This window comes from Trichosurus vulpecula, chromosome 5, assembly GCF_011100635.1.
Source record: "Trichosurus vulpecula isolate mTriVul1 chromosome 5, mTriVul1.pri, whole genome shotgun sequence".
NCBI classification, from domain to species: Eukaryota; Metazoa; Chordata; class Mammalia; order Diprotodontia; family Phalangeridae; genus Trichosurus; species Trichosurus vulpecula.
Genome location: NC_050577.1, coordinates 182227882 through 182254060, shown reverse-complemented (window position 1 = coordinate 182254060; position 26179 = coordinate 182227882). Strand labels below are relative to the sequence as shown.

Here is a 26179-nt window from a genome sequence, read left to right as displayed (position 1 = left end):
GAAGGCAAGCAGAACAAGTTTAATTCCTCTTTTATACAGAAGGCTTATGATCTCTCCCTCAAAGTGATCTATTTTCTCTGTTCTCAGGTGGTCTATTAATATACTCCAAGTGACAATATTGATTTTATTTCTGCCCTGTTAATCTTGACCCAAATGCTAGCCACTGTTTTTTCTCTCTGTTCCTGAATTTTCCAACATTAGAAAATTTTTACCTATCCACCTCCTAATTATTGTGTTTCAGATTAAGATTTTTGCATTAGGGCAATCTAACTGCCAAGCAAAGGCAGATCTGAGAAAGTTAATATCATATCACAAGAAAAGGCATAAAGCACACCATGAATAAATTTAAGCTCTCCAGGAACTGACTAAACCCACAGAACGTTAAACATGTATGACACATAGATGGACCAATTTGCCATGAGTGTTATCTAGAACAGCTACAAATAAGAATGGTGGGAGCTAGAGAATGGTGATTCAAGTATGAAGGGCAAGGGAAAGTTTTCAGTTACCTACAAAGAATTTGATGTCTAGGTGTTTCCATCAGGGTGAAATATAAGCTCTATATGTACAAAGCATAAGTTGGTCGCTCTCCCAGAGAAACTGGTACACTAATGTAATAGAATATTATTGTGTGGTAAGAAATGATGGCCATAAATAAGAAAACATGGGAAGACTTATGAACTGATGAAAACTGAAATAAGCAGAATCAGGGAAACAATATACACAATGACTACAATGAAAAGGGAAAGAACAAAAATCTATCACTGTAATTACAATGACCAAACTTATCCCAAAGAAATGAGCAAATGTACCTCTGTCTCTCCTTTGCAGAAGCAGAGAATTGTGGATTCAGGACATTGCATATATTGCCAGACTCATTTATTAGGTATACCAGGCACTGAACTAAGTGCTTTATAACATTATCTCCTTTGAACCTCGCAACAACTCTGAGAGGTAGGCTACATTAAAAAGGGCATCGTTTCTATAGCAAGAAAAGTGATACTCTAACCTGATCAATTTTTATCTGGTACCACATATTAGGGAAGAAACTGATTAAGATAGAGAGTACCCAGAGCAGAGACCAGGATCATGCCATGTATGGATGGTCGAAGGAACTGGAAATGTTTAGCCATTGGGGGACCATGACAAAAGACTTTTTTTTTTGAATGGAGGGAGGGCTGTCTTCAAATATTTTAAGAGCTATTGAGGAATTGGGATCAAATCTTCTCTGCTTGGTCTCAGAGGGTAGAAGTATGAGCAATAAGTCGGAGGCTAAAGGAAGACAGATTTCAACTTGATGTAAGGAAAAACTTTTTTAAAATCAGACGGGTCCAAAAGAGCTGCCTCAAGAGGTTCTGGGTTCCCTCTCAATAGAGGTCTTCAATAAAGGCTGGATTATTTGTTGCTGATGTTGTAGTAGCAATTCTTATTCAAAAAAAGGTTGGCCTAAATAGCCTCTGTGATCCCTTCTAATGTTGAAATTTTGTGATTCTGGGAACTAGTAGCAATGAGGGGAAAGTACAGAGTCAGATTTAGGGTATAAATAAATGAAAAAGCATTTTAGCTGCTTAACATATGCAAAGAATTGTACTAAGTATTGGGGACACAAAGAGAAAAAGACCTCCTGCTCTCAAAAAGCTCATATTCTAACAGGTGAAGACATCATATGTAGGAGGTTTCAGTTAAAAGTGGGATGGAGACAGATGATAGTGCATTTTCAGTGTAATTTCCTTTAATAAAATCACATCAATTTTTTATATTGAACCATTTGATAGTGACCAAGGATTCTGGCATAGAGAACTTTCTTTTCTTGGGCTTAAGTAGGTATGGCTGTTGAGGAGGGAGGGCCCATGGCACCTGCAGAAGCAGTGGTGAGGCTGCACCTCCTGACAAGAAGTTACTTCCCTGGACAATGCCTGTTGGTGGGGAGGGGAAGGACTGGAATAGGGAGAGAAGATAGAAGGGTGGATGTGAGGAAAAACTTCCTAACAATTTTATCAGTCCCAAAGTGTGATGAACAACCTGGAGAAGTAGTGGAGTCTACCCCTTCCCCCTGAAAGTTTTCATGCAGCTGCTAGACCATTTGTTGGTGGTTTTGTAGAGAGGAGTCTTGTTCATGTATGAGTAGGATTATATGACTTCAGAAGTACTTTCTACCTCCAGGTTTTTCATGATTCAATGATACTGAGCTTTACAATACAACTCTACAATGATTACAACTAGCTTAGAAAGTTCAGATTCCTATTCTGCCTTTCTATTTCCAGTTTTATGAAAACAAACCTAAACAAGGATGATTCAATTGAAGTACCTGGTTTTATAGCACCAATAACATATTCAGTCATTTTGTAACTGTAGCACAAAAAGGGCCACTTATGATTTTAATAATTTCTTCCTAGTATTACTAAAATATAAACTGCTATACTGTCTTAGTACTTTAAACCCACTTTATAATATAAAACTGTTAGTGTTTTACCTCAATTTAGAAAACAATGAAAATAATTTGGACTTTTTTCTCCCAAATGTTTTTAAAAAACATAGCATAGCAGGAATACCTCTAGTACGAAGGCATCTTTTTTCCCATGTGAGAGATCCAGTTCTATAACTTCATCAGAACTTTCAGACTGAGACCGCAACAGTCTCGAACGCTGCCGAGGCTCTGGAATGGGAGATCCTATTATCTCTTCAGGTATTTCCTGAAATACAGAACATATTATATCACGTAATTTTCCATTTTCGATAACAGAGAAAAATAAAGTGGGTATAAATATTCCAATCAGAAAGGTTTTCCTTTGAGAATTTTCTTCATTCTCCATTAGCAATAAACACCTCCAAGGTAGGAGCCTAATAAATCCTCTCTGCTGGTAAAATTTAAGCGCTCAATCTCCACAGTAATTTATTATGCCTGGTTGTCTCTATTGTACTCATTTCAATTCAACAAATATTTATCAAGCACCTATTCTGGGAGAGACATACGAGCCCTGGAGAAAAAAAAATAAAATGAGGACATGAATGTGTTCCTTAGTTTTTTCTCTGTTACATGGCCACAAAAAATACCTGCAACCTGTTCAGCTGGCCTGCAAATACCATGCATGGGTCACAAGACAGACCAAGGAAAGAGAATGTATATTCCTACAAATCTATCACCATTGTATGAAAAACTCCAAGGATGTGGTACAAGTTATAGGATCTGAAAGGTCACTTATACATAAATAGGTACATATTTGTACATACATACATTATATGAAGAATATATAGATAAAAAAATTATTTGGGCAGTAAATTTTAAAATTACCTGTGTGTATCTTATGATAATTTATTTGGTAGTACTATTTGTTAGGAATACATGGCAGCAATATCTATGAAACTATTTGAAATCTGATATACTCTAACCTAATTTAGAATGGTTACTCTCTAGAACTAAGAAAACAATTTACACAACAACATATAAAATTCTTATCATCCAACACGATAGCCTATGTTTAGCTAGGTATCAGTTGGAAATCGATAAACAACACTGTACTAAGTGTGCTACTATGATGAAATACACAAATTTATTTTACCATGATCCTATCTGATAAATTAACAGTTTCCCAATTCTAAAATGTAAAACAAATAAAATAGATATTTCTGTTAATTTAAAAAAAACTTTTATTCACACCTACTAAAGACTAAGGCAGAAAAACTTAATGCAAATAAATCATTAGGACTGATAAAAGAGTAAAAATAAGACCTTAATTTATTAATTTTGTAACTGCATGGCCTAACGTGCTTGTATGTATGCACATTCCAGAATATAAATGTTGGAAGTAGAAGGGTCCATAGAAACCACAGAGTCTAACCCAGGGGTGGGGAACCTGTGGCCTTGAGGCTACATGTTGCTGTCTAGGGCTTTGGGTAGGGCCTTTTGAAAAAAATCCTTTTATTACAGAGATTTGTTCTATGAAATTTGGATTCAGTCAAAGGGTCACACTTGAGGACCTAGAAGGCCACACGTGGCCTTGAGGCCGCAGGTTCCCCACCTCTGGTCTAGTCTAACATTTTATAAATAAATAAAATGAGACCCAAAGGAGCAGAGTTATCTTGGTGAAAGAGAGATAGGAATACCTAGATACATCTGTACAAAACTGTAAAAAATATAGCTTGCAAATTATAACATCTTACAAACATTCAGTTAATATAACAGAATGGAAGAGAACTAGAATAGGTAAATACTTTTATTTGCCCAGAGGGCAAAGTATTGCTGTATATAGACATCAATACAAATACTTAATTTAAAAGGCCTTAATATCATGACCTTTGAAAACACCTACACAAGTTTAATAAACTTATGGGACTAATGTGTCTACTAGACACATTTTCAGGTTGGAACAACTGTTTCAGAAAAACACAAATACCAAGTGTCCAAATTACCTAGACTATATGTATATAAAGGTATGTTCGACAAAAAGCTATGTTCTACCTCCCTATTGTGACTTTTCTTAAAATCAGATAAATATTTATGCTCTAAAGATTAAAAATATAAAATGTAGTGGCCAAGAACTGGAAATTGAGGGGATGCCCATTAATTGGGGAATGGCTAAACAGGTTGTGGTATATGATTGTGATGGAATATTACTATGCTGTCAGAAACGATGAGCAGGTTGATTTTAGAAAAACTTGCATGAAATAACAATGAGTGAAATGAGCGGAACCAAGAGAATACTATGTATACAGTAATAGCAATATTGTTTGAAAAAAGGCTATTCTGAGTATTATAAATATTACAAAGGACCTATGAAGGAAGATGCTCCACCAGAGAGAGACACTGATAAATAAAAGTATGCCTGGTATGTTCTAACAACAACACTACTTGCCGCTACTGTGGCTGTGTAAGACCAATAACACTAGCACATGGGAGAGCTGCTAGCACAGGTTCTTTGATCTGCTTTTCTAAGGAAAGCAACTTTAAGGGGTTTACAATCTCACTTTAATTAAACATACATATATCATTCACTTAGCTCAGGGGAAAAAGGCAGCACCCTGAACTTCAGAGAAAATACAAACAGAAATTACAAGCAGAAATTATAAGCAGCAAAATAACACAAATCAACAGATAGGCTTCTATCTGTCAGCCAGAGCAATACATACACAGTTGTGAGAGACAGAAGCACCAACATCTGGGTTTTCAAAGCCGGGCAGCTCCTTAATGGCTACCCAAAGTTTCATCTGGCCAAATTACAAGAACAATCTAATAAGTGAGCCTTTAAACAAAATGTTAACCTCAGAGTATATATACGCTTCTTCAGGGTCAGAGAAACTCTCACACCTCTCAAGGGCTTCACACCTCTGGTGACCAAAGGGGTGTGGGCCTTCTGACAAACAAAAGCAAGACTCAATCTAAAGGCACAAGATTGCCTAAGTGCTGAGAAGCACCACAAAAGATAAAACAGTAAAAAAGTCCCACTTTGCTTGCCCTTACATATGTTGTGTATGTATATACACACAGACATACATACATATGTTAAATGGTGGCATTCTCTAGCTCTGAGTAGGGAGAGAGGGAGACAGTCGAAAGGTAAAATCTAACAAAAAAAAAATTAAATGTATGGGGGTGGGGGGGAGGTGTACAAATATGGCTTCTTATGCAAGCAAATTGTATGCTTCAATCTGCATTCAGACTCCATTGTTCTTTGTCTGGATGTGGATAGCATTTTCCATCATGAGTCGTTTGGAGCTGTCTTAGATCCTTGCTTTGCTGAGAAGACCTAAGTTCATCAAAGTCAATCATCACACAATCTGGCTGTTATTCTGTACAATGTTCTCCTGGTTCTGCTCATTTCACTCAGCATTAGTTCACAGAAGTCTTTCCAGGTTTTTCCGAAGTCCTCCTGCTCATCATTTCTTATAGCACAACAGTATTCCATTACATTCATATACCACAACTTGTTCAGCCATTCCTCAATTGATGGGCATCCCCTCAATTTCCAATTCTTGGCCACCACAAAAAGAGCTACTATAAATATTTTTGTACATGTGGGTCCTTTTCCCATTTTTATTAGCTCTTTGGGATACAGCCCTAGAAGTGGTATTGCTGGGTCAAAGGGCATGCACAGTTTTCTAGCCCCTTGGGCATAGTTCCAAATTGCTCTCCAGAATGGTTGGATCAGTTCACAACTCTACCAACAACGCATTAGTGTTCCAATTTTCCCACATCTTCTCCAATATTTATCATTTTCCCGTTTTGTCATGTTAGCCAATCTGATAAATGTGATGTGGTCCCTCAGAGTTGATTTGCATTTCTCTAATCAATTGTGATTTAGAGCATTTTTTCATATGACTATAGATAGCTTTAATTTCTTCTTCTAAAAACTGTCTGTTCACATCCTTTGACCATTTATCAACTGGGGAATGACTTGTACTCTTATAAATTTGACTCAGTTCTCCATTTTAGAAATGAGGCCTTTATCAGAGATACTGATTGTAAAAATTGTTTCCTAGCTTTCTGCTTCCCTTCTAATCTTGGTAGCACTGGTTTTGTTTGAGCAAAAACTTTTCAATTTAATGTAATCAAAACCATCCATTTCGCATTTCATACTGTTCTCTATCTCTTGTTTGGTCATAAATTCTTCCCGTCTCCATAAATCTGACAGGTAAACTACTCCTTGCTCTCCTAGTTTGCTTATAGCATCAGCCTTTATATCTAAATCATGTATCCATTTTGACTTTATCTTGGTATACGGTATAAGATGTTGGGCTATGCCTGGTTTCTGCCGTACTTTTTCAGTTTTCCCAGCAGTCTTTGATAAATACCAAGTTCTTATCCCAGAAGCTGGAGTCTTTGGATTTATCAAATTGTAGATTACTATAGTCACTGACTATTGTGTCTTGTGTACCTAACCTATTTCACTGATCCACCACTCTATTTCTTAGCCAGTACCAAGTAGTTCTGATTACTGCTGTTTTATAATACAATTTAAGATCTGGTACAGCTAGGACACCTCCCATTGCATTTCTTTTCATTAATCCCCTTGATATTCTGGACCTTTTGTTCTTCCAGATGAATTTTGTTATTGTTTTTTTCTAGCCCTATAAAATAATTTTCACAATCTCTTTTATTAAATGAAGATTAATATGGACCCAGAGCTTCGGACACATCTACAACTTTTGCAAACTCAGTGAGAAAAGGATAGATTCAATATATGATAATGAAAGAAGGAAATAAAATCCAAGTACTTTTTCTTCCTCCAAATCACTAGTACATCAATCTTAAGTAGTGACTTTAAGGCAGCAAGTGAAATGATAGTCAAAAGCTATAGTGTGTGTGTATAACTTCATGTTATATAGATATATTTAAGGTAAAATAATACAGAAATATAGGTAAGTATAAAAAGATAAAATAGTTTCATTATAGATTTTACTTACAGGAGGATTGATTTCATAGAGCTCTTTGTTCTTAGCTATTGTATCATTTATCTTTTTTTGCATATGAGATATATGTTGTTCATATGAACCATCATTTGGTGTCTTCCCAGCAATCTGGATACCACCAGGGGTTGGTAATGCTGTTAAATATACACCTGTTGCAGACTTGGGGAAAAATGGGCAGAAAAAGACAGAATGTCCCTTTAACAATGCAAAGTAAAAAAGAAATTTTCTGGCCCTCTGATATGTCCCAAGAAAGAACGGGTCAATTAATTTACACAAATATTATTTTAAAATTTAAGTTTAAAAAATCAAGCCTACATTAGGCTAACACTGTACTTGATTACAAAAATGAATTTTAAAAAATCCACCCACAGTACTTCTGTATTCCTCACAATACCTAGACACAGTTTCCTAAGGACCTAACAATCTAGTTATGATAAGAATTATGCATATATAAAACAATTAGAGAATAGTACAAAATAAATTAAATACTAACATGTGATGATATATGTCAAAATAAGGACAGCAAGAAGATGGCAGAAAAAGGAGATTTCATATTGCTTTTGAAGGATAAAATAAAATCCTTTTTTCTCCTCCAAATATTTCTAATTATCTAATAATTTTAATTTAAACTCAATTTGCCTTTATTAATCATTATAAATATCTAAGATACAATTAAAATACACAACAAATTTTCTTTACATACAGCAAGACAAAATCTTATTATTCAAGATTTATGTGTATTAACTACCAATATCTCTTCCTGACTTGATATACTGGACTTCGAATTTACGGTATGAAACAAATTTGGTACTCGTTAACTGAGGACGTACAGTTAAAGAACTACTTGATGACTTCTCTAAAATGAAAATTTCTATAAGATTCAACCATAGGAAACCTGAGTACAAGATGTGTAACCATAGTCTTGGGTTTCAAGTGACCAACTTTTTTCTGACATTCAGTTTATGTCCTCTTAACTTTAACTGTGATACAAGGCCAGCTGAGCCTGCCAGCAGTAGACTTTATTCTCCACTGACATCTTCATTATAAAACATCATTTTATAATAGGAATTAATGGAGAAAAAAAAGGAAATCGATACATGCTCCCTAATTTTCAATTTCTCACATTTCATTGAGTTAATGGACCAGATCTATTTCACTATACCTTCTATTGTTGACTATAGTGGTTTCCCTGAAGTATATGTGCTTCAACAAGTCCAGTTTTCTACCTAAGAAATGACAATGCCCCTCAAATATCTTATTAAATCATTTTTCTAGTAAAAATATAAAAAATAAAGCATTTAATCAAATTTTGTGACGAAGAAATGTCCATAAGAGGGGTGGCCAAAATTACTGACTGTCTCAGATAATGAGCTCCAAACATTAAAGCATCGTAAACATGGCCTTGGTATGGTTATGGCCAGTTGGCCACAACTTAATTGTGAGGTGCTGGGGGCCCCTATGATACTCGCGAACACTAATTCTTAGACCTAAGATTCAGTTTAAATTATCCCTAGATATTGGTATGGTAGTGTATGGACTTATTTCACTACACAGATCTAAAAGCGAAGAACTTAACCTACTACCTGAACAGAATCTACTACAACTATAGAATCACAAAATATTCAAATAAATTTAAACTTACTGCTAATCCCATCAACATATTTTCACCCACTGTAATCTGAATCCTTAGTCCAAACAAAGCATTCATTCCTTTGAGTTTCAGCTTATTCATTAACTGAGTATGCACTTCATATTCCATGAACGGCAACAAATTGCTGATAGCGGTAGCATTTGCTTCTGCTTGAGCTTTCTTTTTTAAGCGACATAACCTGTCAAGAAATGAATTTACTTAGTTAACATTGCTCTCTTCAACAAGGGAACAGAAGAATCTCAAAAAATGTTGAAATTTTATTAGTCAATTCAAGAAATATGAAATTTCTACTATGTGTATGCTACTTTGACATACCTGAAACACAAAGATAAATTAAGATATAATCTGTCTGTAAAGAGCTCACAATCTAACAGGAAAGAAAAGACATACACAAACATCACTTTCTTCCCTTCAAAATCTTGACCCTAGCATTAACCAGTTCAACTTCACAGTCTTCTCCCTGTGAGTCTCGTGCCCATCCCTTCCCAAACTCCAACCCCATGTTCCTCTCACAAATCTACTGCTCTCAGTCAGTTGTTCCTCCTGCTGTAGCTCCTGTTCAAATGCTGATAAATGCCAAGAGAGAAAATCACATTATCAGATGACAAAATCCCTACAAATTTATGTTATGTAATCTGAACTGGGCCCTCAATGCTGTACTCTAATCCTTTCACTCTTCCCTGAATGACCTTCTAATTCCCCTCTGGAGAATAGACCTCTTTTCAAGTAACCCAAGCCACTCTTCTGCCCCAAGTAGAGGACCTCATCTCATATTTCACTGAAAACACTGAAACTTTCCAAAGTGAGTACTTCCTCCACCCCAAATCTATAGTTTAAGTCACCTCAGCATCATTCACATTATTTTCTCCACTCTCATAAGAGATGTCACTTAAACTAACCCACACAAATAACTACTTTTTGGTCAGGTCTCCCCAATCCTTAAGACCCTTCAATCAGTTGTGCCATCCCCTCATGCTTTAATCCTTTACCTCTCCTCCTTTTCACAGCCAACACAGAAAAAGCTGTCTTTGCTAGATAGCACCATTTTTTCAACTCATGTTTACTGCTCAATCCTTTGTAATGCTGGCTTCCAACTTCATCCCTCAAAAGAATTTCTTAACAGAAACGTGACAGTCTTTTCTGTCCTCAAACTCCTATGTGACACTGCTGACTACCCTCCTCCTACCTATTCTCTCGGGTATTCTCTCAGCACTAAGTTTTCACGACACTTCTGTCTTCTGATTATCTCCTATCTGACTGGACCCTCCTCCTCAGACTCCTTTGGTGGATCATGATTTGTGTCCCATCCCTCTGCGTAAGCTTACTCCCTGGCTCTGTCTCGGACCCACTTCTCTCTCTACGTGGTCTCTCTCAACGAGTCTATTAGCTCCCATAGGTTCAACTACCATATTAATGAACAAAAAATTCTAACCTTAAATGTAATTTGTATGGGCTATGCTTAACATACAAAGAAATTAATTAATTCTCTCTTGCTTTGATAAACATACCTGGCTTGAATAAGACAACCTTTTCCTACAACTGTTGCATCAGTAGGAAGATCTATTGTTGTAAAAAGAACATCAGGAACCTTTTGCTTTCTGCAGCTGTAGCAATAAGTGAGGTGAGCTGGGAATGGCATATTCAGTTCATCATAAGGTATGTGGCAAAATCCACAACCAGGAGGTAAATTTTCTTCTTGTCTACAAATACATTAAGAAAAAAGAATTCTTGGGAAAAAAAAGCAGTATGCTTTTTAATTATACATGCACATCATATTACTACATGGACATAAACTAATTCAACATTCATGCTATTTGTTACAGTGAACCAAGCAGAAGGGATACCAACTACAAATAGCCAAGAGGCCTTATGGTAGAGGGTCAAGAGCCTTGGGCTCAGTCAGAAGACTTGGGTTGGAATCTTGTTTTCTGCTACTTTTTACCAAGGTGACTTTAAAGCAAAACGTTTCATTCCTCTGAAGCCCAGTTTCCTCATTTTCAAAATGAGGAAGCTGGATTAGATCACCTCAAAGGTCCTTTCTTCTAGTTCCATGACCCTTCAGGATTTAGGGCACCTAAAAATTCTCCAAGTGTTACAGGGCAACAAGCTAATATAACTGGAAAATAATATCCTATCAAACACATATATTTTTGCTAACTTTTGACATGATGTAGAATAGGGCCATCCCAAAGGTTTTTTTGATGTTTTAAGCTTTTTTTCTAAATTGTGATTACAGCATGTAGCAAGCACAAAAACAACTAAGGGGTAAGAAACAGAAAGTATTGCTTTTTTATTAGCTGACTAATACATATCCAGGAACAACTAAGTGCTCTAATCTAAGTGCTAGAGCACTGGGCCTGGAGTCAGGAAGACCTGAATTCAAATATGACCTAAGACACTCACTAGCTGTGTGACCCTGAGCAAGTCAGTTAACCTTTGTTTGCCTTCCTTTCCTTATCTGTACAATGGGGATAATAATAGCACCTTACCTGCCAGGGCTGTTACAAGGATCAAATGAGATAATAACATAAAGCCCTGGCTCACAGTAAGCACTATATAAATGTTTGCTCTATAACATATATGAGTATGATATAAACAATATAAATTATTATGCAGAAAAGTTTCTGAAAAAATAATCTTCTCCAAATACTTTAAAGCACATAACTTAAAAGAAAAACTAAGAAAGATAATTTGAAGTGAACAAAAAAAACCTCCTGTTGTTTTCATTTTTTCTTGAGCCAAATAGGGGTTAAGTGACTTACCCAAGGTCACGCAACTACTATGTGTCTGCGGCCGTATTTAAACTCAGGTCATCCTGACTCCAGGGTAGGTGCTCTACCCACTGAGCCTAAAAAGCCACTATTTTTAAAGCAAAGTTCTACATCAAAATCAAAGGGTCTCACTAAAACTCAAAATTATGCAAACACTGCTAAGACATCATTAATCTTCAATAACAGCACATATATTTTACAAATACAAATAAAAGCACCTTAAAAAACCTTTTGTTATCCAATGTCACTGTACCATTTACAGATTTATTTAAGAAGCATTGTGCTGCTTCATTATCATTTAAAATTCATTTACTCACTAGAAGGTAGGTCTAGGGATACAGGAGAGATTAAGGGTAGCAAGAGAGTCTCAAGTGCTACAGCTACTCCTCACATGGCACTCTCTCTCCCCTGCAGTTTATAATTAGATTAGTGAGTAATAGCTTAAAGTAGGATGGGGATTCTCCCCATCACTTAGCAAATCTCCATAATCTGAGTCCTAGAACAGAAGAACACCACAGTGGCATCAGGCAACAACTGGAATAGGATATATTCCCACATGAATATGGTAATAAATGAGTCAAAGCCAAAAAATAAAAAGGATCAAAATCATGACGCCAAAATTGTATATTAAAAAAAATTGCCTATGTAAAACATTTTCATTTTAAAGCCACAATTCTTCCATATTCCCTACACATGATACTTCTTCAGTCCCATGGACAACATAAGGGGGGATCTGTTCGGCACTTCTGATTTTCTCTGGGACATGAGGGGTTTGGTTGTAAAGGAAGCTTAAAAAAACAACCCTTAATTTTGTTAAATGGTGCACTTCCTAGGTTTTGGTGAACAGGCTCCCAGGTATAGCCAAACTGCTAAAACGTATAAAAAAAAATTCCAGGATAAAGCAGACTCTGAAGAGGATCTGTAGATAGTTTCAGACAAACTATAAAGTATCATTTCAAGTTTATGAGCTGTCATATCTAAACCGAATTATAAATTATTAATAATTTGGGGTACCACTCCAAAGTCTCAGCTGAGGGTGAAATTCCCTTCTTGGAACACAGAGCTAGATCATAAAAAAGCCTCCAGATTATAAGCCACTTTACATGAAAGCATTCAGTTATTAGGTTTAATACTCTGGGCAACTCTCCCCTTAGCACAGGTTCACCAAAAACTAGAGGAAACCAGGCCAATGCTTGACATAAGATGCCCTCATTCAAATTCTGTAAATTTCAATCCCTCTTAGCTAGGGTTCAGCCTCCTTTTTCTCCTGCAAAGCGATTGATAATACAATATCTTGTCTACGACCAGAAAGCACTCTTTACCCAAAAGAAAAATTTATAAACTCCTCTAATATCATCAATACATTTTAAAAAGTAAATAAATTTTAGCAGTAATAGTAATGTTTAAATAACATTCATTCAATTGTTGCATTCAATAGAATTTATCATTTACATATTTGCAAAGGAGTATTAGGACACAAATATAATCTTATTATATTGAGACAGACACTGCATTTATTAAAATGGAATGCTAACGAATTCATTCATTAGTATACACTAGTGCCAAAGGCAAGATTATTAAAATATACCCACCTGACAAATGCACTTGTGAAATCTATCAATATTTCCCTACTAATTACCTTTTTTCAGGGCTTTGAAATCCCTGGTCAAATTCCGTTAAAACAAAATAGTTTTGTGGTTTGAAATAAATAGGCCACCAAGTGTATGCTTTAAGATCTTTTTTGTTACATCCAGACTTTTGGTGCTGACCTATACGGCATTTAACTAGACAAGAAATTTTTGTTTTCTCTATTTGCTATACAGTTAGCAAACTATAGTTTCTATAGTATAGCAAAGACAACCACAGAATATTCCAATAAGTATACTAATGAATTCAATTCATTAAAAATATATGAGTTTTATACAACAGCTCAGTGATAATGGCAAACAGCCATCTCAGAAATCTCCAGTTCTGATTTCAATAAAAATAGTTCAATAACAGTATATGTTTGCTGTCTATTTAAAAGGAGTCAATAATTTCAGTCAACTAAAAAAAATTAAATTTCCCTTAGCATGGTAATAATGAAATTTGATTTTTAAAACACAAGAAGTTCAATTTTAACTATACTTAAATTCTTTACTTTCTATGCAATTACTAATATTATATCATGTACTATAAGTAGTAGGTGAATTAAAGAGTTTTCTTCAATTGAATGGCTTCATGAATGGCAGCAATGGAATGAACATATCAAAACATTTTTTTAAAAAATAAAATTATTCCTCAACAGTGGCAAAAAAGTACAAATTCTCTGGTTAGTATTCAAACATGTTACCTTATTCAAGCTGTTAGAAATAAAAATAATATATCTAATTTTGTGCAGAGTCCCATTACTTCTTTTGTTGCTGTTGTTAGTGAAAAATCAGTAAAGTGCTTGGTCCCGAATCCTGCACTGTAACACTGTAACCTACCCTAATAGAGAAGAACTATCCTGGCTCTGAGGAAAAAAATCAACCTCTCCCTTCTCTGACCCTATGGAAAAGAAGCCAGGCTGCCATGACAACCTTTGTTCCAAACAGCCTTCCACCGTGCCATCCTGAAGAAATCTAGGATTCAGTACAGCTGCCGTGCCAGATGCAGATAAAATACAGACCTCTTCACTACAAGAGAAAAAAACTACATGTTAATTTTAACAAGTAGCTCAAAAGGAGATGATTTAAATACAAGTCAACTTTTAAGACACTAATAAGTACTATATGTGAAAAATACTATCATCTTAAACAAAGGATTCAAAATCTAAAGAAGGAAATTTGTTTACCAAACAAGTAGAGGCAAGTGGAATTTTCTTTACTACCAAGCATTATTTATCCAACACAATTTATATAACAATAAGCAGTTTTCCTTAAAACTTGACAGGACAAAGAAGTATATAAATTAAAATATTAGCAATAACAATTTGCATTGTGAATTCAGTAAAAAAAACAAGCAAATTTAACTAAAATTTATTAAAATAATTCAAGAAAGTTCACTTAGCATAAATTCTTCTAATATTAAACTTCATTTCATTCAAAGTGAATAAAAGAAATATCAAAATTCTCTACCTGAACCATATTAAAGAAGGGTATATAATCTCATTGTCTTAAATGTATTAGGAAAATACAATTCTACAAAAAAATTAGGGTATTCTAGTAATTACATATTATTCAATTTAGGAAATAGACAAATATGAGCACTGCTAGGAAAAATGTATTTGGGCTTAATCTGAATGATACATAAAATAAATATAGGATCACAGGTCATGAATACATGAAAAGGTATGAAAAGTATCAAAGTATGAAAAGGTTATCTCTACTGATTTTTCGCAAGGTCACACTGCTAAAAATTGACATAGCTAGTATTCAAATCCAGGTCTTCTGATTCCAAATTCAAGATTCTTTCCAATACTGACACTACAAATGCATTCTAATGCTATGTAAGCACTATTCTGAAGCATCTCTATATTTGGCTTAAGATTTTGGCCTATTCAGAAGACAGAAGAAAAACAGTATGGCATTTAGAAACTCAGGTTATGATTATGATTTACCAAATACTAGTTGATTCACTGTAGCCCACTACAGCATGACAGCCTAATGCTTTTGCATGAGATTTTATTTCTTGTCTGATTTCTGCCCACCAAGCATCTCGAGTTTCTGGTTCATCTGAAAAACAAATAATAAATCAGTTTGTAATTTGGGGACATTTGTCCTATAAAGTGGCATATTAACTAAAGAAGTACAGAGTAAGCAAACTAAAAAGCATGGAGTACTGTCATAGAATGTGTTATGAAATATTTTCATATTTAAAGTCCAATGCTTTGTTTTATTAGCTTGGTTATTTTGTCACTTGTCTGAAAATAAATTAGTCCTATAAATTCTTCACTAGCATTGGGTCACCAAATAGAAACATATCTTCTTACATACCTTAAAAGTAAAGACACAACAGGTTCCAAACTCAAAACTTAGGCGTTAAAAATCTATGTTCCAAGAGAATATCTTATGTTTCACTTTCATACTGGTCAGGATTATGCAGATCTGGCACCTTTTTCTTTTTTTTAAAGCAAAACCAACAGATTTTGGAGGTGAGTATATAAGGAATATGCATTAGGAAATGGATTCTCAGTAGCTGTAGTAAGAATGATATACAAAACAGCCTAACAAAGTCCTTCCTTTCTGGTAAAAGATTTACCAATGTTAACTGAAAAGAAGCCATCATGGAAAGAAGTGGGACCTAGAGCAGAAAGAGGAGAAATAAAAGGCTAACTAACTAACCCAAAAACTTGTACAAAAAGAAAAATTAACACCAATAATTTGGTTAATTTGCAAAACGGGAGATTTTAATTATGACAATGAACTTTATTTGTCGCTCACTCAGAAAATGTCTTGATATTACAGAATTGTGCCTATCTTCAAGGCTGTACATCTTGCAAGTGATGACAAATAAGGTTGTTCAGTGTATACTCTTCAAAGAACTTTCAAAAGAGCTTTGTGCCACACATTTATCTATGTCACACCTTTATCTGCTTGCATTTAACTTGAACTAACCAGTGAGCAGCAGCTGCCAAAAAAACTCCTCCTTAATTATAGTAAAAGATGCTAGAAACAAAAAGAGACTAAAACAATATTGTTTTGTTTCCATGGCTGCTCTCATATATGAACAATTTGGCATAAGTTGCTAACTAAATCCCTCTTCTGAAGATCTTCCATATTAAAAAGTTATGTATCAACTCGATCCAAACATACATTAGTGTTTACTGTGTGCAGAGAACAGTAGTATTTGGTAGTAACTAAGATTCAAAAATTATATAATATACATATTTCCATTTAGGAATAATTATTTATGCCTAATTCTCAAAATACTTTTTCCCTCTCCAAAAAAAAATAAAATTAAAATATGCCTCAATTACCCAATGACAAAGAGTGAGAAGTAGTAGTATATTCGCTATTAGCAAACAGAAGAAATCAAAGCACACACACACACAAAAATTTAAGAGCTTTTTCTAGATTACACAGTAGAATATTATGACTATTTTTCTCCTTGGGAAAGAGAAGGGTGAGGCAGGAGATAAATCAAACAGAGACAAAGGCCAATGCCACAAAGGATATTAGCCAGAGCATGAATTTTAGTTTCTGGATATCTAGATTTATACAATTCCTTTTTAGAGAAAAAAAAAAAGAAAGAAATGCAGATCCTCAAGAAGTTGAAAAAAGGGTCAAAATAGGACTGAGAAAAAAAGAAAAACGGAGAAAAGGCTGAAATGTTGGAGCTATCAAATCAGTATTCTCTATGAAGAAACATGTGGGATAATTAGGTAGAACACTGTACCCATTAGATAAACTCTTCCTGAAACAAGATTTAAATAAATATACGCAGTGCATAAGCATATTTAATCAACATACTCTATGTCTCCTAAGATTTTTTTTTTATTCTCTCCCCTTTTCTACAATGGAATTTTAACATCTAAGAAAATAGGATTCTGGTGTCTAATTTAATCTTACTAAAAGTTCTAGGGGAAAAAAATCAGGAAGGGTAGTAAAAACACAAGATACGGTCATTAAAAACTACATGTAAATGAATTTTAACACAATGAATCATTTTAAATGCACTGGGGCTCTTATTTTTAAAAAGTGTAGGATAAAACTTTTATAATGCAAAGAATCACTGCAAAATTTATTTATGGCAAATATGGATTTTTACATAAAAGAGTTGCCTAAAGTCAAGCTATCTAAAATGACACATTATAACTGATTTTTTCAAAAAAAGATACAAATAAGATTTTTAAAAAATAAGATGTAAATTGAAAATACTGCATTTTAAGTTCGATTTATAAACCTGAATGTTACATTTTTAAATGGCTAGTAAATCTAAATTTAAAAGTGTGTGTCATTACTTTGATATATGTACACACGTAACACAGAATATATAAACACACTTAACTTACCTTAGTATTAATGCATAAAATCACCACATAATTAAACCAAACACTATGACATCATAAGTGGTTAATACAAAACACTGAATGCAGTGTGAATGCAGCATTCTTATTTTTCTGACAAATATAGTAACAAGCAGCCTTTATTTTGACACATGAGCCACACAATTCCACATGGGGATGCCATTGTAATATTTACAAATTTAGTAATGCTAAGGATTTACATAACAGAGGAGCTAAGAAAGCAAGATGGCATGTGTCACACTCCAAAGGGCTTCTTTAATTTTGTTTGTGGCTAAAGCAAAAGCTCAAAGAACAAAGGATTTGCAAAGCAGATTTAGCAGACAGTAGCCAGAAACAGTGGTATTTTGGCGCATGCTTGGATCAGGTGACAGTACAGACTGAGAACTATGGCAGCTCACTGAAATGGTTACAGAAAGTAATGGCCCTAGATTCTAGGTGAAAGCAAGGCAAGCATACGGTATGTAGCACTCAATCACAGGCTTTTCTAGTATAGCTAGTGGTTACTTTAGCAAAAATTATCTAAAACTTTAAACAATAAATTGGAGAAGATTAATTCTGAATCTATTATATCTGAGATATGGTAATTTAAAATAGTGAACTCATTTATTTAGTATTAAAGAAAAGTTTAATTTTGTTCAAAATCTACATTATGTTTAGACCACAGTGAGCTGTAAGATCCTTAAGTTAATGAGCGTCTGCCTAATTTACTAAAGACTAAAATTCAGAAAGATCTGGTATCCTAAAACTGAAAATACTAAAGTCTTAAAAGCTAAGAGTTTAATTTGTTTTTGCAGAAAATGTATTCATAAACTTTTATATGGGGCACAAATTTTAAGTTTAAAAATTTTAAAATACAACACACTGGAGCTACTAACATAAAAGGTAAAATAAAAGATGATTACGGCAATCACATGCCACATGTGAAATCAAGCAGAATTAGGGTATTTATTTGAAGCTTAATTTTGAAGGCATATGACTGAGATGAGTGGGAAAAGAAATTATCATAGGGACTTTTAGAGGTATAAGGCAAAGAAATTGCCTCAACATTAAACCACTTTCCTAACAGCGATTTACAATTTAATCAAAAGTAATGGGCAAATGCCAATACTTTTAAATAAAATTTCTTTTTTTCTAAGTATTCATGGTATTTTGTGGTTTTCTTCCATACAGCTCAAATCTCCTTATAGATTCCCCTTAGATTCTTCATTTCTTGATGTAGAGATAACTAAGCTATAATTCAATTACCTCATCTCTTTATTAGATGAAACATGACTAGATGGACAAAACTATGCTACCATTACAATGAGTTCAACTTTGCCAAAGTTGACTCTTTAGAATACAGCTATAATTGGGGTTTTAGCTTGACATTTTGGAAGAATCATCTTAAGCAATAATTTTGAAACTGATAATATTTTCTAACAAGATACCTCTCAGCTGAGCAATATGCAAATATACATTTATACTCTCCTTTTTTAGATAAGGCAACACATTTTTTTGCCATCATCCAACATTTATTAAATGGATGGTCAAAGAGGTAAAGTATTTATAGTTTGGGTTACTCACTCTGCCCTAAGGAATAATAATAATAATTTGGTTTGGAGACAAAAGGGGGAACTGACCAGTCACCCTATTCAACCCAATTTGGAAAAGAGCAAGGAAGTGAGAGATAACATGATATTAAGGGAAAGTTTACCTCTGAAAGAATGAATTCAACATAAAACTCAATTTAAAGGAAATGTATACACACTGCACTGGGATGAGGTGCCAAACTGTCAACAAAGAGCCAGGCTAGAGGGCAAAGTCACAAGGACGAGATAGTTTAGGATGTGATAGTTGGGGGGAATAATAGCATGGCAAAGTCTATGTGGATGACTAAAATATCTCTGGTACTTAACTGGATGAAGGAGTGCTTAGGACATTTAGTCCATTCAATAATCTTGTAATTTCATCTAAGAGATCATGGAAGAGTATCTATATAAATAAAATGATTTATTTTATTATTTATGAAGAAAAAATTCATGTATTATAGATGGTAAATTTATCCCATTTAAAAATTCTTTTCATGTAATATATATACATATAATACATACATCTCATTTTAATAAATATTTCCTCACATTCACGGAAATGATTTTCCAAAGGCGGAAAATCAAAAACTTTACAAATGCTCTGGTTTCCCTAGTATTAATATCACATATAGTGAAAGAAGAATTGCTTTATCAATGTATTCCTAAAGAGAAGTCCAAGACAACCTAACTTATTTAATAAATTCCATATACATAGCTGTGTAATAGTAAAAAGCAAGATGCACATTTTCAGCAAATGTCATTCAAAACTCCTTCAAATTAAACCAAATTCAATGCATTTAGGTTGACAAATGAATCTGCACATTCAAGGAACAAGGTTTATTTTCTTATAAATGAGCTAACTTATGTATGTCAGAATTCAGTACTATCATTTTTAAAGACAGACTTTTTTTGAATGCTCTTTTTTCTACATTTTGCCCTTCAATATGGGAGGGGGCAGAGAGAGAGCTGCTAATATTCTGGAACAATATTTTTCAACTTAAGATCATTCATTTAAATTTTTTCTCTATTGGTCCAGAAAGTGAATAATTACATTTCAATAAGACAACAGGAATAGTGATCAAATTAAGGTGAGATGTTTCCTAAATCCCAACATCCACACTAATATGTACTTTAGGAGAGATTTCAAAAATCTCTTTCAAAGCACCAGAAAATCTATCTAAATGTATTCTATCTAAATATAAAGACTAAATGTTGCTGACTGTGGAAGTTATGATATATACTTTATTTAAAAAAAAAACTTTAAAAGGCTAGAAACTGTTAATTATAAACAGAGAAAAGAAAACCCTAAACTTCTACTCCCCACACCCCAAAGCCCTCTCCAATAAAAAAGGCATTTTTTAAGCCTTATAATCATCACTGTAATTTGTGCCCATCCCCTAAGAAAACCTGAACTAGTACAAATCTTCTAATGAGCCAAAGAAACTGAAGATTAGCCCTGTACTCTCTCAAAACTATTAGTAAGTTAAAGTTTCTATTCACAGAAAAACTTTCCAATAAAACATTCCAGGTATCATGATGGCCTAACCCATTTGACATATCAGAGAAATGAAGTCTCAGAAATTCAGAACTCTGAGGTTTTTTTTATGATTTTCTTTTAAAAAATAACTTTGACACTTCTAGAAGATTGAAATCTTACTGAAGTCAATCCATATGTTTTACTGGATCTTTGTGTATTCGCTGTGTATGCTTAACTTCAAGTTCAGCACATAGCAGATGCTTACTACTTCTTCAATGTCACTCTCATTCAGACCTAGATGCTTTGTGCCCCCTACCTCAGTGCCTCTTTATGCTGTCAAAGTCATTGCCCACTTCAAGCTTCTGTGCATAACTGGAACAGAAGGCTGGCAGACAGCCAAAAGGGTGTCCAGCTTAAAATCTCACACTGACTTTTCAACAAATTTGAATCCATTCTTGTGTTTTCATTGCTACTATACTACCTATCTATATCTATTTTCATTAGAAGAGATAAACCAGCAAATGAAAACCAATATGAAGGGGTACACAAGGCAAAAACTTCATCTCCTATCACTGTTATTTCTCCTAATTATTTCCATTCTAGTACTACTATTCCTTTTGGTCAATTCTTTCTTTACCACCCCATACAATTAGCCTTGCTCAGATTCACTCCTATCTAATATCACCTTCCTGAAACACAGGCTGAGAATATGAAGTCTTTCTGTTCAAATAGGATTTAAAATGTAGAAGAAAAAGAGAAGAATGGCTTAGGCCTTTTTGAGAAGTAGACTTAGAACAAGCTAGGAGCAGCCTCCTGGAGTTATTAAAAGAAAATCTTATTTATGTCATTTTTTACACCAACTTGAGTTTCAAAGACCAAGGAAGAAAATAAAAGAAAAAAGTTAATTAGAAAAGAAATTCTGAGCAAAGAGAATCCAGGATACTGTACCTGTGGACTAAAAGAGTAGAGGTAAGCTCTCTTCTGGCTAAAAGAGACAAATAACAAAAAATATAGTTCTCTCATGCAAAAATAGGGAGGGAAAAGACAGAGAGCTAATAAAAATCAGCATTTTACTCTGGGATTTTCTTCTCAGAATAAACAGAAAGCAATACAGGCAAAGTTTCTAAGTTTTGCACTGAGAATAGGGCAAAAACTACAAAAGGTACATAAGCAACCTTGCAGCAGGGAAAGGAAGACCACAAGGAATCTCCTTAAACAAAATGAGTTCTATTAGGTAACAGTAATAACTAAAGAATGTAAAAAGGTATCAAACTGTACTTCAGGGGAGTTCATTAAATCTTCATCTCAATTTTATCTTCTTTTAAAAATATACATGATTGGCATGCTTTATCTTAACAAATTTTTTTTTACAAATTAAGGAACAAACATTAATGTCTGATACACACTAAATGCTTTGACTTCATCATAAAGCCTTGGGAAAAGCCTAGCTGGTTGTTCCATACAGGTTAGGCTTAACTATTTACCTGGTGACAGATGAGTTCTTTACAAACCCAAAGCCCCATGGCAAATGGTACCTATCATCTCAAATTCAAACTGCTCAGTCTGCTATCTCGGTTTTCCAGCACATGAGCTCTCCTCCTCTACCCAACCTTTTTCACTCACAACATAAACCTTCGGCACTACTCAGTTCAATTGTTCCCCTTTTTGCCTTCCAGGTAAACCATACTCACTTGTAAAACCTGACTCATGTTCATTTTAAATTTCCCCAGCTGGAGTGCCCTTTCTTCTTGCCACCAATCTAAATCCTATACTTTCTTTAAGCCTCAGCTCAGTCCTAACTCCTTTACAAAGCCTTCTCTTACTAGTTCATGATGGTCTTTCTCATTTCTAAATTCCTACAATACTGTGCCACCTAACATGATGCTTTATTCTAGCTATTCCATAAATACTTATTAATTAACAGACTGTAATATAGTGGATAAAAGTCTGGGTTTGGAGCCAAGAAGATCTGGGGTTCAAGTCCTACCTTTCACATATATAGGCTGTGTGACCCTCAGCAGACAAGTTAACCTCACAATGCTCCGGGAAACTCTCTAAGACCGAAGCTACAGAAACTGTAACCTTTGAGTTGGCAGAAGAAGTTGCTCCCTGGGAAGGAGATCCCCAGACTCATGAAATCACAAACTTGGTCCAAAACAAAACAAAACTAATCCATCAATAATCAATCCCATCTAGAATAAATGGCTTATGTAGTTTTGTTTTTAAATTTCTTTCACTTCCTTTACAATACCTAATATAAAGTTGGACACATAAAATAATATTAATAACATTGCAATACTTAAGGATCCGGGATTTTGCTAATTTAGGTATTATCTCCATCAAAGTATATTTTAACTCCTCAACTCTATAGTAGACAGTCTCTAGTTGCTATGACAAAAAACATCACCTGGTAGTCAAGACTCTGATGGTAAGCCTCTCTAAATTTAGAAAGATGCGTCCTCAGGTAAGACACTCCCAGACTTGTCGTCCCAATTTGTGTGAAGCCTTTTCGACTTAACAGAACCTGTTAGACTTATTACTCTAAGGGGAATGTCTCCAAGGACCCAGGTCGACTACACAACAAAGCTTTATGGAGCAATGTTTCTACTAGGAGCACCACACATTTCCAGAGCATTTTACAAAGCACTGTCATCAAAACTATCCTCCAAGGGAGTTAACAGGAGTATTGTCTCTATTTAATAGATGAAGAAACTAAAGCCAAATAGTATTACAGCCATGTTTTTGGCTCAATTTTCACTGTTGCTGTTCTAAGGTCATCGCATTTTGCTACTTGCTAAGTTGATGGACTCCGTAACAGGAGAAAGACTTTGGGCTAAAAACCTGAATCTTCTGCTCTCTCTGTACTTTCAGCTCCGATCAGGTTTGCTGTGCTTATCATTCCATTTTCAAACCTTTGTTTCTGCCTTTTCCTCCACTACAATACTGGAAACTTCTACCTCAACCTCCATGTCTATTTCTGTCAGGACAAGATTCTGCACCTAGCTTCCTTTCTTGATTTTTTTCATTTTTTTTTTTTCCCACTACCTAGATTGGAAGATCAAAGAGAAGGAAGAAGAGGTTCAAGACCAAAACCAGGATCCACAGAAGCAAGCTAACCTCCTCCATCAGATCACTTGCTTGGCAGGAGAGCTGACAATATCAGCATTTTCAATAGTTAAGGAAGGGAGGTCAGAAAGGAAATATTGTGTTTCTCCAAGAAAAGAGATTTCCTGACCCTCTACCCCTGCTCAGCACCCTCCCCCAAAATACAATAAGTTTCATTCCTTCTTTTTCGCAGTTTTATCCCCCAAAATAAGAAATTTCTGTTTGCACTATTAGTGTAGTTTTTATAAACTAATGAGGGAATGGGACAAAAGAAAGCAGATGAAATTATTAGGAACCACAAAACTCTCAAGAGATTTTACACCTAATAAAATCTATACTAGTAAGAAATTAAAAGATAGTCAAGGGTTGATATCTATAAGCATGGTCATCTACATAGATACACATCCAAGCAAACTCTAACATATTCATTACAAGTATTGACAAAATTTAAGGTTCCTCCTTCCATTCTGATGTTTCTAAAATCTGTGGTTAGAAATACACACTTGTCATTCTTCAGCATGTTAAAACCAAATTACTAAGCAGTTTGGTTAGCAAAACTTCCAGTAACATACTGAATTAACTGTTAGCATTTATTTACCTGATGCTTACTAACATGGCCAACTCCTGTTTATCTATAGGAATATATGACATACATACTCCAAAAAATCTGTCACAAAGCAATGGCAAAAACATGAAAATAAACAAGTAATTTATATGTACTTCTGAAATACAACTTTCCCCAGCAGACTGGTATACAGAACCACTAATTTTTTACAAAGTATTTTTCATAAGATGACTATAAAAATTATTTTGTATTATCTGAGCACATCACCAATTCAGCAGAAAGAAAGCTTTATGAAACACTTTAGTCAAAAGATTTTTGTATATAAAGGTTAAAATTAAAGTCATCTTTTAAAATTTTCCTATTTTTACCCAATTTATATTCTATTTACCTCATCACCTAATACTTGTCTCATTTGCTTTAAAGTTACTTGATTACTGAGACAGCTTCATCAATTAATTTTTAAATGGTAAGATATATTGCTTCTTACAACCACTGTTCTCCCAAGTTCTACAGTAACAATTATGACCCCCTTAATTCCTTTAGGACTAGCATAAACTAATTTTTTACAAAGTATATTTCCCTTTTTTTCCTACTTTATCCAAATGTCATCATAGTTGAAAAGACCACCCCACTTGTCCAAAAAACATCATTACAAATCCTAGCCATCTTTGTTCTTGCCAGATTTTCTAGCTCTTCAAATTACATACTGGTTTACTGACTCAACGTCCACAAACTGTTTCTGCCTAGTCCCTGCACTCATGGTCCTCATCATGTTCTTGGACCTTTAAAATTCTCCTCTCTTATAATTCTCTTCTAGTGTGAAACAAACTTTTAATCCTATTTCCTCATCAGCCATTTCAGAATTTTGAAGGTCATGTTACCTTCTTAGGTGTTACCTCAGTTTTCTCTTGACTGTGGGACCGTTGTAATCCATTCTAGATTAAAAATTCTAAAAATCAATTATTCCCAGTATTTGAAGTGAGAAAAGAGAAATCCTAAAGATCTGGGTGTTATTTCAATGGAAAAATAATGTAATAAAGTAATATGTTACTATCAGGTTAGTACTTGCTTTCTAACATGCAGAGAACAGATTCTCATGAATGCAAATAGAATGGAATTCTGCTTCACTGAGATATACATTTATAGGTCGTCCTGTGCCCTAAGGAATTTTGCTTATTAAAAACTAATCTCCCGCTTCTCCAAGTGAGTTCATCTTGACTGTTTTTTTTTTTTATGCCTCTTAATCTAGAGACTACAAGCTCTTGAGTAATTCATTGAATATTTTTTTTAACTTACATAGATCAAAGGATCATAGACCTTAGAGAATGGAAGGGACCTTACACATCATCCAATTCAACACCCTCATTTTATAGAAGAAACTGAGGCCCATAGAGCTTGACTGACTTTTCCAAGGTCACAGAGTATTACATAGCAGAGGCAGGATCCCAACACAAGGGATGATTTCAAGTTCAGTGCCCTTTCTTCTTTCTCTTAACTGCTTTCAAAGATACTGTAAATTATTTTAAAAATTTCACTTTTGGGGTTGTTTTAAATGTACAGAAAAAAGTTTTCTTATAAATGTAAACCATAGCACTTCCACAAAGATTATTTCCTTTGCTTCTTAAAACATGCTGATGAGACAGACG

General features: G+C 34.5%; 1 protein-coding gene across 15 annotated transcripts in view; it reads right to left on the bottom strand.

The window, feature by feature from the left end:
- The window catches only part of C2CD5 (C2 calcium dependent domain containing 5), a 124700-nt gene that overhangs the window by 51591 nt on the left and 46930 nt on the right, over positions 1-26179 (bottom strand). For 14 of the 15 annotated variants that reach the window (XM_036759692.1, XM_036759694.1, XM_036759697.1 and 11 more), the window contains 6 exons: positions 15410-15524; positions 14391-14486; positions 10567-10758; positions 9050-9236; positions 7402-7566; positions 2553-2693 (listed from right to left, as the gene is read on the bottom strand). In XM_036759692.1, coding sequence (XP_036615587.1) covers positions 2553-2693; positions 7402-7566; positions 9050-9236; positions 10567-10758; positions 14391-14486; positions 15410-15524 — 896 coding nt within the window. Of the gene's footprint in view, positions 1-2552; positions 2694-7401; positions 7567-9049; positions 9237-10566; positions 10759-14357; positions 14487-15409; positions 15525-26179 lie in introns of all 15 variants that reach the window. The other variant, XM_036759695.1, reaches the window with a different exon arrangement.